The sequence below is a fragment of the Myotis yumanensis genome, unplaced genomic scaffold (genome assembly GCF_028538775.1).
Source record: "Myotis yumanensis isolate MYYU_CA2020_CCGP unplaced genomic scaffold, mMyoYum1.0.hap1 SCAF_18, whole genome shotgun sequence".
NCBI classification, from domain to species: Eukaryota; Metazoa; Chordata; class Mammalia; order Chiroptera; family Vespertilionidae; genus Myotis; species Myotis yumanensis.
In genome coordinates, this window is record NW_027223769.1 from 9,135,008 (window position 1) to 9,153,516 (window position 18,509).

General features: G+C 38.0%; 1 protein-coding gene across 2 annotated transcripts in view; it reads right to left on the bottom strand.

Annotated features, from left to right (window-relative positions):
* Window positions 1–18,509, bottom strand: part of UBA2 (ubiquitin like modifier activating enzyme 2) — a 51,333-nt gene that overhangs the window by 18,944 nt on the left and 13,880 nt on the right. For both annotated transcript variants that reach the window (XM_070398741.1, XM_070398742.1), the window contains 7 exons: window positions 14,463–14,530; window positions 13,899–14,020; window positions 10,218–10,317; window positions 8,796–8,962; window positions 5,553–5,646; window positions 5,337–5,449; window positions 1,212–1,367 (listed from right to left, as the gene is read on the bottom strand). In XM_070398741.1, coding sequence (XP_070254842.1) covers window positions 1,212–1,367; window positions 5,337–5,449; window positions 5,553–5,646; window positions 8,796–8,962; window positions 10,218–10,317; window positions 13,899–14,020; window positions 14,463–14,530 — 820 coding nt within the window. The remainder of the gene's footprint in view (window positions 1–1,211; window positions 1,368–5,336; window positions 5,450–5,552; window positions 5,647–8,795; window positions 8,963–10,217; window positions 10,318–13,898; window positions 14,021–14,462; window positions 14,531–18,509) is intronic.

Sequence of the window (18,509 nt, forward strand, 5' to 3'; positions counted from 1 at the left end):
GGGGGCCAGTTCACTGTCCCTCAGACCGTTGGAGGGCCGGACTATAGTTTAAAAAAAAACTATGAACAAATTCCTATGCACACTGCACTTATCTTATTTTGAAGTAAAAAAACAAAACGGGAACAAATACAATATTTGTATTTGCATGTGGCCCGCGGGCCATAGTTTGAGGACCCCTGGGCTAGGCTGAGGGACTCAACTCCCATGCACAATTTTCATGCACCGGGCACTCTAGTTAACAAAATGAATTGATGAACTGAGTAGATCCAGAGACATGGAAGGCAGGGGGCGGGGGGGGGGGGGGGGGGGGGGGGGCAGGGGTAGGAGGTAATCAACCAAAGATCTTGTATGCATATATGCATAACCCATGGACACAGACAATGGGGTGGTGCAGGCCTGGGGTGGGGGTAGCAGGGGCAGGCTGAAGGGGGCCAATGGGGGGGAAAGGGGGACATATGTAATACTTTCACTAATAAATAATTATAAACAAAAACAATAAAAACTAAATTAGCCAGTTTAGGAGGAACCTAAAATCCAGGCAATAGAACCAAACCACATTTTAAACCCCATTTCTACTCATTCATCTAAAGGTGGCAGGTTTGATTCCCAGTAAGGGCAGATATCTAGGTTGTGGGTTCAATGACCAGTCGGGGTGTGTTTGGGAAGTAACCCATCGATGTTTCTATTTCTTTCTCTCCCTCCCCCTTCCTCTAACATTTATGAAAAATATACCCTCAGGTGAGGATTAAAATGAATAAAACACACACACACACACACACACACACACACACACACACTACATGAATAAATAAAATAAATGCTGCATCTCTACAACACAACATCACCAGACTCTTTTAGGATACTTCCTGTCTGCCAAAAATACAGAATTTATACACTATCTGGGAAATAGCGAGCAAAGCGTCTCAAGTTTGCCAAGATAAAGCACCACCTCTGCAATACCCACGGTGCATTTTGTAGTCAAATGCAGTTAATTCCTCTCTGGGATGTGAGGCACGTATTCTGGAACAACAGAGAAAAAGCCAGCAGGATCCCAAATGGTAAAGTGATCAAGGTTATCAGAGCAACACACTTCAGTAGCCAGAGTCTTCCAGAGTAATTATGAGGCTTTTAGTTTGCAAAAGGAAACTTGAGAAGTTTTGTTTTTTAGGAAAAGGAACAAAGTTGTGAAAGAGATTAGCTTCTGCACTTACCTTATCTTGTAATGTGAGAACGGTCACTTTATGGACATTCAGGCGCACAGTCACCTCTGGCTTGCTGGCACATACGTAACAATTAGGGTTGGGAGGATCCAGTGCACAAGGCACAAGGAGCTTCTTCCTTGGGTTTGGTTGTTTATTCAAAAAGATCTTTGGAGGAGAAAAAACACAAGCATAAATCAGAAATTCAAGCCACAGTTTTATACATCATACATATGAAGCTTACTGTCTTTTATTTATGTCACTTAACAATGACAAATATTCCCTTCTGGATGGCAAAAAGGATAAGGAAAAGCATGACCTTAAGAGCCTGATTTCCCAAACTTCTTTTCAAATTAGCTACCATGTAGGGAGAAGTATAGGTGGAGGTGGAAGAGAGGATAGAGGGAATAAATAGTGATAGAAGAAATAAAATGAATTGGAAAAAAATTAGCTACCATGTAAAAGGCTTAGCTTACTGAAAAGAAATTTACTTATATTTAAGACTGTAGCCCTAACCGGTTTGGCTCAGTGGATAGAGCGTCAGCCTGCAGACTTAAGGGTCTCAGGTTCGATTCCGGTCAAGGGCATGTACCTTGGTTGCGGGCATATCCCCAGTAGGGGGTGTGCAGGAGGCAGCTGATTGATGTTTCTAACTCTCTATCCCTCTCCCTTCCTCTCTGTAAAAAATCAATAAAATGTATTAAAAAAAAAAAAAAAAGACTGTAGACTATGCTGCAAATTAATTTAGCAAGACTAAGGGCTGAGTCATATTCATTTCTGGTTTCATTAAATCAGTTTTTGGGTGCCTTGCTAGTAGTTATTCTTATCAATTTTAAGCCAACTTCTCAGCTAATGAGAATGCTTTGACAGATGTATGGAACCAATGTGCTTAGCTTCCTTTTCAAATTTTCTATGACTATAATATTAACGCTTAAATAATTAAGAGAAAAAATAATGTATTTCTGGCACTATAAGCACCTAATTACCATTTCTCTATTATCCAAACAAAAAAACAGTAAGAACCAAGGCAAATTAAAAAAAAGAAAAAAAAAAACACTGAAATTTAAAAAGACGCCTGGCCAGTGTGGCTCGGTGGTTGAATGTTAACCCATGAACCGAGAGTTTACATGTTGTATTCCCTATCAGGGCACATGCCCACATTGTGGGTTCAATCCCCAGTATGGGGCATGCAGGAGGCAGGTGATTGGTGTTTCTCACTCATCACTTTTTATCTCTCTATCCCTCCTTCTTCACTCTCTAAAAATCAATAAAGACATATTAGAAAATTAATTAAAAAGCCCTAACCTCATACTACTACGAAACTTGGAGAACACTAGCCAGATTCAATACAAAGAAATGTTAGGACAACAATGAAAGCTAATACACAATTTATCATCTTGTGACTACTAGGTTCTGCGGTATTTGCTAAGATTAATTAATTCTAAAGGGGAAAACCCCATAGATTCCCACAGTAAACTCCTCAAGAGGCAGTAAGTGGTAGGAAACAGCCTCCCATAGTAACAGTATTACTGGTACTAGTCATTGTACTAGTGGGTCTGGGAGCAGGGTAGAAAGGGGGGAACAGATTTGTTTGATCTTGAGCTTCACTGGAATGGTAACTGTGCCTTAGCAAACTGACAGTAATGAAAGTAAGCACTAATATTACTAATACCCAGACTAACACTACTAACCCATCCTGAAATTCATTATGGACAAATAACTCAGAAATAAGTATCATTAGCTCAAGAGAGAATAGAGCTGAGACAGCAAAGAACCAATAAGGATGTTACAGGAACAGTAGATATTTTAATAAATTCAACAATTAGCAATGTTTGTGAGCTCGAAGGGATACTATAGCCACAGGATAAATTAAGGCTTCTAAAAAAAGGTAGAACTAAAAAAATGAAGTTCTTAGAAATTAAAAATAAGTTAGCTTAAAAAAATTATTTTTATTTTTTTCCTTGTCTTTTTATTTTCGGTATTAAGGTATTACATATGTGTTCTTATCCCCCTTAGCTAAAAAATTTTAATAAAAGATGGCACAATGGCAACATGATTCTACATCAAGCATGTCAAACTCACAGCCCATGGGCTGCATGCGGCCCCTAATGAGTATTTTTGTGGCCCAGCCAATATAACGATATGTAAGAAACGTTTTAATAAAAATTTCATGACTTAATTTTTACAATATCCTGTTATACATAATTATTAATAACAAACTACAATGTTCGCTAATGACTGATTACTATAATCGTGTTGCATTCATTTCCCTTACACGCAGATGCACCTTTTCTCTCCACTAATAGTAGCAGTGAATATTTTAGCAGCCAATTACCACATCATTAGTCTTGGACGTACTTGTTTGGTGTGCACAACAGGAAATATTTCGCTTTTGGAGAACAAGAAAAATAGATTTATTTGTGTAACACTTATTAATTTGTGTAGTTATTCAGTGTCTGGTAAGCTAATGTTCAAGAAAAAATATTAACTTTTATTAAAATGTCCTATTATTTTAACGATTACTCATTTATGTCAGTCCTTCGTATTCACCATGTCTCCATTGAAATAAACCTACATTCTATTAAAATTGAAGCTTTTGTTTTTTTGCGGCCCACATAAACTTAAACCTTGTTTATTTGGCCCATAGCCTTTGAGTTTGACATGCTTGTTCTACATTCCTTCACCCTGAAATTTCATGAAAACAATAAGATATTTAAATACGACATCAATAATGGCACTAAAGCTCTGCCTGGCATGTCTCAGTGGTTAGAACATCGGCCCAAACACGGAAGGGTCACGGGTTTGAGCTCCTTAGGACTCAAGCAGGAGGTAACCAGTGGATGTTTCTCTCCACTCTCCTACTCCCAACCGACCACCACCTTCTACTCTCTCTGAAAAGCAATGGAAAAAATATGCTCAGGTGAGGATATTTTTACAACAACAAACAAGGGCTAATGGCACTGAAATACCATCACAGACTAGGGTTTGTTTTTTTAAATAGAAATTCCTAAAAGTAAATTGACCCTTCTATAAAAGGAGAAACTACATTGCAAGAAATATTAGCCACAATATGTTTAAGGAGATTTTTAATTGCCCAGCTGGTAGGAAATCAAAGCACCTCAGACACACAAACTCAATACAGAATGAAAACAAGAATCCACAGAGGATATCCAAGTGTCTTACTCTTGAGATACAGCTAAGAAGACACATAAAAGAAGGACATGCAAGGGGAGAAGAGTGAAGAAGAGAAGGATAGCTTCCCCACAAAAATTACAAGAAAAATTATTTTGATATTGGTGTGTCAAAGAGGGAGGAAACTTCCTTTATAAAATTACAATAATATAGGGCTCATGCAGATTTGCTGTCTGAATATGTATGTGAATTGAAAAACTAAAAAGTTTTAAAATGGCCCTGGATTGGTCAGACCCTAGGCACCCAGAAATAAGTAAACACAAATCCTCTGAAGAAATGTATCTTTAAGGGGTCCTTAAAGAATTATCAAAGAGAGTTTTAACAAATACTAAGTCAGTTAAAAAAACAAATTATACACCAAACAATATTCCTGTACTATAAGAGATATCTGGCAGACGGAACACTATGTAAAAACACTATGATTGTCTAACCCAGGGGTGGGCAAACTTTTTGACTGGAGGGCCACAATGGGTTCTTAAACTGGACCGGAGGGCCGGAACAAAAGCATGGATGGAGTGTTTGTGTGAACTAATATAAATTCAAAGTAAACATCATTACATAAAAGGGTACGGTCCTTTTTTTTTTTTTTTTTTTTTTTTTAGTTTTATTCATTTCAAACGGGCCGGATCCGGCCCACGGGCCATAGTTTGCCCACGGCTGGAACCACTATGCTGAACACATGAAACCAATATAATATAAAATGTAAACCGTAATTTGAAAAAAAACAAAACGGGACTATAAAACAACCAAACAAAATTAAAAACCCATAAAGGACTCAGCACTCACAAGGTATCTGGAACAATTATTTTTCCACTGCTTTAGACCAGTTTTATTGATTTTTTTTTTAAATGTCAATTTAATGTGTTTTTTTATAAATTGTTTTTTCCCTGCAAATATATATTACTTTACAAAGAGAGTGAATAAAAAACAAATAGAAATACTCACTGTTCTACACTGGTCTATTTTTCCTGATAAAATCTTCAATCCTTCCAATACTATTAACCCAGCAATCACCGCATTAGTAGTCGCGATAGCAGGAATAATGTTCCCTGCCATTGCTAAAAGACATTAAAAATTAAAAAGAAAGATGAATATGCTTAACTATTAAAAAAGAAAAGAATAACTTAGTATTTTAGATGTTACAACTGAAGTACAACTTACATTTTATATCAAATCTGCTCTTCATATTCATACTGAAAATATGCATCCTGAGATTTGCAGCAGAGGTGACAAAATCCATTGCAGATGGATCATCCTGCCAATAATTTAAATAATTTAACAAGTCTCCCCACAATTTTACTAATTTTAACAAATTGAAGGCAAGAACCTTTTTAACAAATACTAAGTAACAAATACTAAGTCAGTTAAAAAAACAAATTATACACCAAACAATTTGTATTACTTTCAGAACAGTACTTTCACATGTTTATAACATTGCAGTCAGTCAACTAGAACATGAGATGGCCTTGCGGGAAATAAAGCCTTATGGTAGCGTGATTAGATGAGTAGCGGGCAGGGTCTCATCATCAGCTCTTCTGACCCAGGAATGTAATCTGACAAGAATGTCATGAGCCACCAGGCTCCTAGGAACTTGGAAACCAATTCCATTAATGACAATGGCAATCTTTTCCTGGGTCCATCAGTCAGTACAGGCATACCTCGGATATTACAGGTTCCATTCCAGACCACAGCAATAAAGTGAGTATCATAATAAAGCGAGTCATAAACTTTTTGCTGGTGGAGGTAGGTTCTTGCCTTCAATTTGTTAAAAACACAACATCCGCCCTGGCTGGTGCGGCTCAGTTGATGGAGTGTCATTCTGTGCCCCAGAAGGTCATTGGTTCGATTCCCAGTCAGGGCACATACAGGAGGCAACCTATTGATGCATATCTCTAAAATCAATGTTCCTCTCTCCTTTCTGCCCTCTCCAAAATCAACTTAAAAAAAAGAGAAAACAGCATCCGTGAGACGCAATAAAGCAAAGTACAATAACATGAGGTATGCCTGTAATAAAAAGGTTGTTTGACAAAAGATTTCAGGCAACCGAAACCGGTTTGGCTCAGTGGATAGAGCGTCGGCCTGTGGACTGAAGGGTCCCGGGTTCGATTCCGGTCAAGGGCATGTACCTGGGTTGCGGGCACATCCCCAGTAGGAGATGTGCAGGAGGCGGCTGATCAATGTTTCTCTCTCATCGATGTTTCTGACTCTCTATCTCTCTCCCTTCCTCTCTGTAAAAAATCAATAAAATATATTTAAAAAAATATATATTTCAGGCAAAGAAATGGAGGCTTTAAAAAACAAAACAAAAACCTGTTCAGATAAAGTCTCAGAAACACCTGGACAACTCCTTTTGGCTTTCTTTCTCCTTCATGTATACACCACTCTCCTACATTTGCTATTTCTTTTCAGAAATGGCAAAACAATAAAAGTTTTTCCCTGACAATTTATATTCTTCCTGAAACTATATCCTAGTCTCTAGAATTAGATTTCAGTAAGGTTTCCTGCATTCCTGAGAAGATTCTATTCTACCCTATTATTCAGAAGCACCAAAGAAAGGAAAAGTATTGACAGGATGTCAGTCCTTTATATATTTACTAGAGGCCCGGTGCACAAAATTCATGTGGGGGTGGGGGGTGTCCCTCAGCCCAGCCTGCACCCTCTCCAATCTGGGATATTCCTCTCACAATCCGGGACTGCTGGCTCCTAACCACTTGCCGGCCTGATTGCCCCTAACCACTTCTGCCTGCCAGCCTGATTGATGCCTAACTGCTCCCATGCTGGCCTGGTTGCCCCCAACTGCCCTCCCCCACAGGCCTGGTCACTCCTAACTGCCCTCCCCTGCCAGCCATCTTGTGATGACATCGCACATGATGCCACCTAGGCTTTTATTATATAGGATTGGCTGGCTGTATAACTTCAAGGCAAATAAACTTCCCTGAATCAAAATTCCTTAATCTGTTAAATAGAAAAATTAGATAAATACTTCGGAACGTTGTAGTTGAAATTAGGTTGTTCCCAATCCTGAGAATTACATTGAAATACTCAACAGTATCCAACACAGCGTCTATTAATTACTTCCCTAGGCAATTAGCTTATCACACACCTTAGGTATTGATTTTACTCAGAGGGTAACAATTCCCACTTCCAAGGTTTCGTTAACTAGCCCGTGTACAAATGAAAACCTCCCAAATCCCTGTTGTAACAATAACAATGAAAATATTTTTAAAACATAGTTACTCCTAACATCACATGTACCTAAAAGAATGAATCCCAAAAAATCTAAATTCACCATCTTCACTTTAGATGCCTGATTCAACCACAATTCCAGAATTTGCAGAGTTATCATATTGTTTGCCATCACAGGAACATATAAACTTTGTATCAGATATATCACTTATAGCCTTGGAAAATATTGACTGCAATTAGAAATAAGTAAAACTCATTAAACCTCAAAATACGACATCTAGCTCTGGCTGGTGTGGCTCAGTTGGTTGGGCATCGTCCAGCACACTGAAAAGTTGCTGGTTCAATTCTGGTCAAGGCATGTGCCCGGGTTGGGGGGCTTGATCCCCAGTAGGGGGTATGCAGGAGGCAGCCAATCAACATTACGCTCTCACATTTCCCCTCTCTCTTCCTTCCTCTCTAAAAATCAATAAAGCCCTGACCAGTTAGGCTCAGTGAATAGAGTGTTGGCCTGCGGACTGAGGGGTCCCAGGTTCGATTCTGGTCGGGGGCATGTACCTTGGTTGCGGGCACATCCCCATGAGGGGGTGTGCAGGAGGCAGCTAATGGATGTTTCTCATTGATGTTTCTAGCTCTCTATCCCTCTCCCTTCCTCTCTGTAAAAAATCAATAAAATATATTAAAAAATAAAAAAATAAAAATCTTTTAAAAACATACTTCTATATATAAAAGAAATATGACATCTAATTGCAAAATACTATTATATATTAATTTGTAAGGATAATTACATGTCATTTTTGTATTGAGGGGTCTTAGACTTCTAAAACAGTTATTACTATTGCAACAGAAAGGCAATTTTATTTTCTTTCACAGTCAAACTGGCCCAAAACTGGTGTCTCCAAAAGGATTTTGACTTCTATTAAATCTATACCACACAGGAAGCTTTCTTAAGTCTGTAAGACATTTTACTCCAACACATTCACAATATTTCTCTTATCAACAGAATATAAAACATGAACACATTAGAATCTAAATGAGGTTTTATGATATTGCCTGAATTCATGTATAGAAAATTCATAGTTTAATGTAAAAATTAAAGATAAAAACATGCAAAAAAATCAACACTATGGCCTATGTGGCAGAATAAACGATATTCAAAAATGACTAGCTTCTGACTATAGTTCAAAAACTAAAATATACACCTGATATTTCAAAACGAACCTTGTCCCAAATGAGCTCAGCTCCATCCCCCTTTTCTGCTAAATGAACTCTCAAAGTCTCAATGCTCTTTGAAAAAAGACGTGCATAGCTCTTTACATCTAGAACTTGCTGGTCTTTCAGACCTAACTGGGGTTCATTTTGTTGATCTGCTGCATTGATTTCCTCTCCTAAGGGGAAAAAAAAATATTAGAAATTTCACTATTAAACATCATTCCTCTACTGTTTAACAATTCAATGCCTGACCAATAAGAAAATAAGTAATATGAAACAAATCCTACTGAAGTAATTATCACTATGATACAAATATGTATACAAGAAAATTGCTAATATTGAGATGGGAAAGGTGCAAGACTGTTTCAGAACCTCAAAGGGTTACTGGGGGATTTAAGGATATAATATAGATAAAGGTGATGAGCATTATGCCCAGCACATAGTAAGCACTCAATAAATGCAAACTCTTAGAGCCATACTTAAATTAGCCTGTAAATTCAAGTATCCATTACTACAGAAAACTGCTCCAAACTGACATCCCTAATCTCCTGGGACCGTTTAAGATCCAATGTGCTGACCATTGCTGTGCATACATCAATTGCAATACAATTCAGATAAAGCAGAGAGACTGTGTGTTGAAGGGGAGTGGGATAAGGAAGTCGTCACTACTGGAATAGCTTTACTCACATTTAGAATTATAAATGTTTCTAACTTAAAATCTTAAAGAAATAATCACACAAAGGTACAAAGATGTATGTACATATATACTCATCACAACATTGTGTTTCAGGGAAAATGAAGCAATTAAATGTTAACTGATAAAGGACTAGTTAAATATTATTTACTAATAAGAGTAAGTCATGCCCTAACTGGTCTGGCTCAGTGGATAGAGCAGGGGTCCTAAAACTTTTTAAACAGGGGCCAGTTCACTGTCCCTCAGACCGTTGGAGGGCCGGACTATAGTTTGAGGACCCCTGGGATAGAGCGTCAGCCTGTGGACTGAAGGGTCCCAGGTTCGATTCCAGTCAAGGGCATGTACCTTGGTTGTGGGCACATCCCCAGCGGGAGCTGTGCAGGAGGCAGCTGATCAATGTTTCTAACTCTTTCCCTCTCCCTTTCTCTCTGTAAAAAATCAATAAAATATATATTTTTTTAAAAAGAGTAAGTCAGAACATATGAATTTATATGCCTCTATTATGTAAAGTGCACACATAACTGCTTGTGCCTAAATGCATAGATCTGATTCCCAGACATTCCCTAAAACATAGAGACTATTTCTCTAGGTGATAAGATTTCCAGTGATTTTCCCTTTTTCATACTTTTCTGAATTGTTTGAACTTCTTACCATGAACCATTTTCAAGAAACAACAGGGCTAAAGACTGAGGGAATTTCCAATTTAGATATTCCAAAGACTAAAATGTATCCTTTACCTTGACTCTGTACTTCAGCCCAGTCCAATGGAACCGGAGGTTTCCTTTTCCGCCATAGTTTGTCCATTGTCAACAGATACCTGATATCATCTTTAAAAAGCTTTAAAATAAACAAACAGGCAAACTCCATGAACCCTACAGTCCCTTTGCTAATAAAAGTCAGCAAAACTTCACTGGTGATTTATTATCAATATTATACTGTAATATCTTCTGATTTAAAGACATGCTGTATATCAGTAAAATGGCAATGTTTTTTAAATTTTTATTTATTGACTTGAGAGAGAGAGAGAAACATAGAGTTGTTGTTCCACTTCTTCATGTATTCACTGGTTGATTCTGTATATGCCCTGACCGGGATCGAACCCACAACACTGTGGCATATAGGGACAACACTCTAACCAATTAAGCAACCTGACCAGGGCCTAGGCTAACAATTTTTATAAAAAAGCTCAAGTCTTTTGTAAAAGGAAATTTGACACAGAGCTCCTACATCTGAGACATTAAAAGGAGAGGTGCTCTGCCCAGCCAGTGTGGCTCAGTTGGTTGGGCGTCATCCGTGCACCAAAAGGTCACCAGCTAATTCCTGGTCAGGGCACATGCCCAGTGTGGTGTGCAGTAGGACACCAATCAATGACTCTCTCTCATCAATGTTTCTCTCTCTCTTCTATAAAAACATACATACATTTATATATATATGTGTGTGTATATATATATATGTTTTAAAGAAGCAGAGATGCTCTGAGGAAAGCAGAGTAAGGGAATCCCTAGTTATGAAGACTGACCCTGCCCTCCCAATCACCTCCCTAAAAGCTCCCCTAAGGCTTCAAAGATCGTCCAAAGCACAATACCAATCAAGGGATTAAATAAATATACACCAACTCCCTAAGAATTGAACACAATCATTGAGCCTAGAGATACCAGTTAGCAGTATCTCCAAATCTGTGGGTACATACCAATAAAGCATACATATTCTAAATTTCTTAACCATCTGTAACATCTCTGAAATGTGCCCCCCCCAAATAAACAAACAAAAATTACTATTTCAAAAACATAAACATTACTACATGTAGACTGAAAGACTATCACATAAATCACACTATCCTATGTGGTAGCATTTCAAATGATTTTATCTTATCCTTAGTTGCATTTTCTATTCCTAATTGATTCACTGAATGTATTTATTATATTTATCTCTAGGAATTTAGATTTGGCTTAACAAAAAAAAGTTAAAGTTAGAACTATACTATATTCTATCAAATCTACTCAGTTCAATCAATATTTATTAAGCATCTTTAATCTTTGGAAAACCAGCCATATATACATATAATTAGAATATAGTGTGAAAATCAAATAGCTTGGAGTATTAGCAGGAATTTTGTTGTATCAATCTGAGAAATGAGGCAAGAATTCAAGGAGAAGGTAACATCTGAAATGGGGACACAGGAAAGGAATGTGAAGTCCGATATGGTATGGGTCGCAAATGTGGCTGGAGACATTATGGAGAGGACCTTCAGCACTTGACTGAAAAGTCTTCCAGGCAATGGGAAATTAGCATTGTTTCCCAAGCACAAGCTCCATGTCCTTTTTTATCCAATTATTAAATGCCGAGAGTCCCTGTACAGAGGTATCTTCATACTCTTCTTTTTCTATAAACCTATGAATCCCTATACATGTCTAGTCCAAACCTCTCTACTCACCTACAGAATCTCTTATCATTTCTCCAATATTTCATAGGATTCCTATCTCCTTCTCTATGCTCCAACCCCTACACACCTGCTTTCTACCACACCTACCTCAGAGAATGGTACCTCTGTTCATCCTGCTGCCCAGCAGGAAACCAGGTATTGATTCTTATTGATTCTTCACCTCATATGTCCTAAATACTCCAGGTCTATTTTTCCTCCACTCTCCACTAAGAATAGAGAGTACAAGAGGTTGCCCTTCAGACTACTTTGGTGCTGCACAATTCCAGAAGTACTGTCCCATATTGCTCACAACAGGAACATCAGGTGCTATAGTGGTGCACTGCATACCCTATATATCCTTATAGTGACACTATAGACTATCTTCTAATGGATTCCCACTGTCTTCATATAACCTAGAAAGCCCTGCCTGATCCAGCCTCAGCTTACCTTTCCAATCCTCTTTCCACTCTCCCCTTTAGTGGAAATGATTTCAGTACTGTAACCTGAGACTTTCTTTATATTTGTTGCACTCATCTCCACCCTTACTCTTTAAAATCTTAGTTCACCCTAACAAATGTCACTTCCTCTGGAAAGCTTCTTTTAAACCCTTATACTAGGAAATAATAATGTCTAATAATAAGTAGGTTAAGTCTAATTATTAAAGGATTCCAATGCAAATTAACTTAATGTCTTAACATTGAACTGAAATTACTTGTTCAATGTTTGACTTCCCCTCTAGACTTTGAGTTCCCTATAAAGAGCAGGGACCCTATTTTCTGTTTTGTTCCACACTAAATCTCCTGTACTTTTAAAGTGGTGTCTGACACACAGCAGATGCTTAAAGTTACCTGTTGAATAAAAGAATGGAAATGTATGTCAGATTATTCTGGCATTCAACTGTTGCTCAGATTGGAATGGAAATAGGTATATAGACACCAGTTTGGAAAATACTGTCACTATCCATATCACAGTTAAGTGCATTTTAATTATAATCAAAATAACGCCCCCCCCCCCCCCCCCACACCACCACCACCAAGGAAAAGGCAATAGTGAGGAAATAAATGCAATAGGTTTAAGAAAGTCAACCTGTGACATCTGTGGACAGTAAGCAAAGAGATGAAATGCAAGCTGGATGAAGCAGTAGGCCATTTGCTTTTAGGACAGTAAGACCTGTACATGTTAGAAACCAGACAGCAGGAGTCAGGAGAGATTTAAGATGCAGGGCAGAGAGAAAATACTGTTTGAAAAATAAGGTACAAAGGGAAGGGAAAACAGAAGGTAGAAGAGTTAGCCTTAACTCAGAGAATTTTCTCAAACAGAAAAAAGAGTTTGCAGTGAAGTGGGATATTCTCTTAACAGGTAAATTATGTGCAATGGCATCAAACCTGTTAACGTATCTTTAAAGTCATCTGCTTAGTGAGGGAAGGAAGAATATATTAGGCAGTTTAAGAAGAGCTGAGAAAGTTCCAAGTATCTGTTAGATAAACTTACTAAGGAGCAAAGTAGAAGAAATAAAAAGACTTTAAAACACAGATTTGAGGGCCTAAACTATAATTAAGTATATCCAATTAAAACAAACTTGAGTATTCTTCTAGAAATATTCAGCAGACAAATAATATACACTAATGAAAAGGGATTCAGCCAAGAATAAGAGGCTTTGGGATTCAAAAACAATTCAGAACATGTCAAACTGCCAATAGAAAATTTAAGCAGGAAAGGTGTATAAGACGAGAAACAGCAGGAACCAAAGACTAATTATAAGGAAAACAAACTTTCAGTGAAAGTGAGAGAAGGGAAGACAACCAAGAGTGTATAAGCCTCTGTATTTTACCTCCTATACAGACGCTACACTAATTTAGTGATGCCAAAATTTCATAACCTCTTATCTTGACTATATCAATAAATTTATTGACAGTATTAGGCATAAAAAGCTTAATTCAACGTCACATACTATTTTTAAAACAAACAGAATCCATAATCATAAAGTAAACCTAACCTTGGTAAAAAGTTTAACTGGATCATATCCAGTTGATTTAGCCCATTCCTTTGTGGAAATACGCTTAATGTCACCATCTTCATTTGATGCTCTGACTCTGGCTTCAGCTTCCATTGGTTCCCCTACAAAACAAACACCACTTTTATTTTCAACTGTAATAAATATAGAAGTAAGCTCTCATCTACCTTGGGGGTGGGGGGATGTCACTTTTGGCCATTACCTGCACATGACACATTTTTAGTTCAAGGAGAAAGAAAAACAACATGTACATCGGCATTTTTATTTTACCTGAGATTCTGAAGGCCACATGTAGAGCAGTTCAATGTATAACCTATAATTAGATCTGGTAACAACTCCCAGCTCTTTTACTAGGTTTGTGCAATTTCTCTGCACCCTGTTCTCACCAGTAAAGAGACTGCCCAGTGTTTTAAAGATGAAGTAATACATCTTAAACATATATTATCTAGCACATAACTGCATTCTCCCTCCTAAAGCTATCAATATTAAATTAGCAAAATAAAGGTGCTCACTAATAAGAAAAGATATCATCAAGCGTTTACTCACAGGAAGCTTCAGGGTCAGCTCTGTCAGGAGATACTTCTTGATCAGCATCTTCTTCCCCAAACAGCTGGCTATAATTTGAAAGTAGTAAATATTTATGCGCAACAAAATAGTCTGAACAAATGTTTACTTTTCCAATTTTCTTCACAAACAGCTAATTTACTTCTTTTCCTCTAAAAAATATTTTTATTGTTTTCAGAGGAAGGGAAAGAAAGAGAGAGATAGAAACAGTAATGAGAATCATCGACCGGCTACCTCCTGCACATCCCCTACTGGGGATCGAGCCCACAACCCAGGCATGTGCCCTTGACCGGAATTGAATCCGGACCCTTCAATCCGCAGGCTGACACTCTATCCACTGAACCAAACCAGCTAGGGCACAAACAGCTAATTTAGAATAACCCAAATCTTTAGTAAGGATGAAGAATAATTGATAAATACTATGTAAAGTAAAAATATTAATCTATTGACAGCTTACATCCTAATTTCAACTCCAACACAAGCAAAGCCAAATTTTAACACATTGTATGCGGGTAGTTTTTATCGCGTGCTAACAGGTGGCGCATGGCGCGGGCCATTTTTGCTAATTTTTTGCGCAAATGGCAACGTTCAGTAAAATTACGATAACTTTAGTTTACGTATTTATACGTTACCCACATTCTACCGCTAGTCTATAAAAAAACGTATTAATACGTGTCCTGCGCTCTACTTACTACCAGTCAACGTAAAACGTATACATACATTTCCTGCATACAATGTGTTAATAGACCTATGTTCATTCCTATCAGCTAGGCTCTGCAAATTCATGTTAAAAATCTTTTATCAGGCCCTGGCCAGGCAGCTCAGTTGGTTAGAGTGTCATCCAGATATGCCGAGGTTGTAGGTTCGATCTCAGGGTACATACAAGAATCAACCAACGAATGCATAAATAAGTGGAACAACAAATCAATATCTCTCTCTAAAAAAAATCAATTAAAAATTTTTGATCAAGAGACAGGTGAGGAACTTTTACATTCCAAGTTGGCCACAATAATGTTTGTGAAGTATATCTACAACTAGTGTTCAACAAACATCACACACCGCTATGTGCCAGGTGCTGCTCTAGGTACAGGAAATGCAGCAGTGAATACAACATTTTTTTAATGGTACTATGCATCATTACTACTGAAGAGTCTTAAGAAACTATATAAATAGTAAGCTTCAATTCTCTTTTGTTAATTATCCTTAAAACTGTTTAATTGCCCTAACCGGTTTGGCTCAGTGGATAGAGCGTCAGCCTGCAGACTGAAAGGTCCCGGATTTGATTCCAGTCAGGGGCAAATTAAACCTTGGTTGGGGGCACATCCCCAGTGAGAGGTGTGCAGGAGGCAGCTGATCGATGTTTCTCTCCCATCGATGTTTCTAACTCTCTAACCTTCTCCCTCTCTGTAAAAAAAAATCAATATATATTTTTTTAAAAACTGTTTAATTTATAACACTTATAGGAATACTAGAGGCCCACGCACAAAATCGTGTGGGTAGGGTCCCTAGGGCCTAGCCTCCTGCGATCAGGGCCATCTTCTGCCCGTTTGCCAGTCCCCAGCTCATCCCCGGCTGCTCAGGGCCGGCGACTTCACCTCTATGCGTGTTTGCTGGACCAGCCGCTGATGGAACGCGCTGCCGCTCACGCAGGCGCCACCACCACCATCACTGCTGCCGCTGGGGTTTGAGACACTGACGGAAGCTGTGGAGCGCGCCTGAGATCTACCCACCCTGGCGTGAGGGGCCAGCCCCGCACACGCACATGGAGATGAAGTCCCCATGGAGATGAAGTCCCCGGTGCCTGTTTTCCCGCAGGCCTGAGCCCGAGCAGCCAGGGATGAGCTGGTGATACCAACGGCCTGACAGCCAGCCTGGTCCTTCCGCCACCCACCCTGATGCCCCGTTCACCATCGCTGATCCATCAGAGCCTGGGGGCAGGGACCAAAAGGTCAGCTGTTCAGCCCACTCGCCAGTCCCCAGTCCCTCCCCGCGAGCAGGGTGGGGGGAGGGACCAAGAGGTGTTCAATGGTCGTTTGGTTGTCACTGGCAGTGGCTTTTTATGTATATAGTTCCCCAAGTTTTCCTCAAGCACATGACTTAGCAAAGTTATCTTAAAAGAATCTTTGTGGTTAAAAAAAAAGTCCAGTCAGGGTGGTCCAGTGGCTGAGCGTCCATCAGGAGGTGACAGTTTTGATTCTTGGTCAGGACACATGCCTGGGTTGCAGGCTTAATCCCCAGTGAGGGCCAGCAGGAAGCAGTCCATTGAAGATTTTCACTCTCATTATTGTTTCTATCTCTCTCTCCCTCTGCCTTCCTCTCTGAAATCAATAATAATAATAATAATAAAAAAGCTATCATCTCAAAGCTCCTAATACACTTCACAATACCCATTTGTTTACCACACCTTACTGTACCAATTTGCACCCCCACAATGGCATGTAAGATTTATTGATTCACTTCGTCTCCAGACTTAATATTTGCCAAACTAATAGTGTAAAACAATATCTTACTGTGATTTTATTCTTAATTTTGCAAGTTAGTCATAAGTTCAACATACCATTTCTTTATTGCCTATTTGGGTTTCCTTTGAAGTGAAAAAAATGCCTGTTCATATTACTTTGTCAGGTTGTCAATTATTTCTATAATATGCCTGTAGATTCTTTGGAGTTTTTTTATGTAGATTACTTTTTGTTTTTAGGTTGTCTTTTTATTACAGGAATATATTCTAGATCAATTTTTAGTTGCTTATATGTTACAAATATTTTCTCACATTTAATGGCTTATCTGTATATCATTTAATGTCTTTTGATAAGACATTTGATGAATTGGAATGTATCAATATTTTCCTTTATGGTTAACATTTTTTGTCTTGAGAAATCATTCCCTAATCCTGAGGATAAAATTTCCTCCTATATTAGAAAGATTTTTAAGTTTTGCCTTTCACAACTAAATATTTAATCTGTACTTAATTTCTATTGCTTGAGGCAGAGATTATTTTCCAACATTCATACTGAATTGCCCTATCTTTTATTTATCTCTTCTTTCATCAGCTATGATGAAACCTTTTCTGTAACCTCAGCTATGAGCTCTGCCTTGTCCCAATCGTCTGTTTTTTCTACCCCTGCACCAGCATCACCCTAAATTATTTTTAGCTTATATTAAATCTCGACATCTGTTAGAGGAAGTCATCTCAAGTTATTCTTCTCCAGGAATGTTTTGTTTCTTAGGCCTTATTCTTCTATATAAATTTTAAAATTAGCTGAACAAGTTCCAATAAATCTCTTATACAATTTTAACTGGAATTATATTAAATATATAGAGTAATTTGGAGACGTACTGACAATATTGGAATTTTCAATCTACAAACACACTCTCTCCTTTTATTTGGTGCTTTTTTTTATGTTCTAAAAGCCACTAACTTTTTTTTTAAATTTACAGAGAGGAAAGAAGGAAATATTAATGTAAAAAACATCGATAGGTTGTCTCCTAAAAGTGCCCCAACTAAGGATCCAACTCACAACCTGACTATGTGCTCTGATCGCAATAGAACCCACCACCTTTTATTTATTTTTTTAATTGTTTTTTAGAGAGGGAGAGGGAAAGAAACATTGATGTGAGAGCACAACATTAACAGACTGTTTCCTGCACACCTCCTACTCCAATCCGGGAATTAAACCAGCAACCTTTTGATGTATGAGATGACGCTTCAATGAACTGATCCACAAGTTAGAGTGTGAATAACTTTCTACATTAAGGCTTACATTAAGATTTATTCTCATATGTAATACCCTTTGTAATGCTTTAAGCAATTAAAAAAAAAATCAATGGAAAAAAAAAAGAAATAAAATAAATAGTAAATATAAAAATAAAAAATAAAAAAAAAAGATTTATTCTCGATATTTTCAGAGAAACCAAGATGGCGGCATAGGTAAACACCGGAAATTGCTGCCTCCCACAACAAATTCAAAAAGACAACTAAAAGACAAAACAGACATCATCCAGAACCACAGGAAGGCTGGCTGAGTGGAA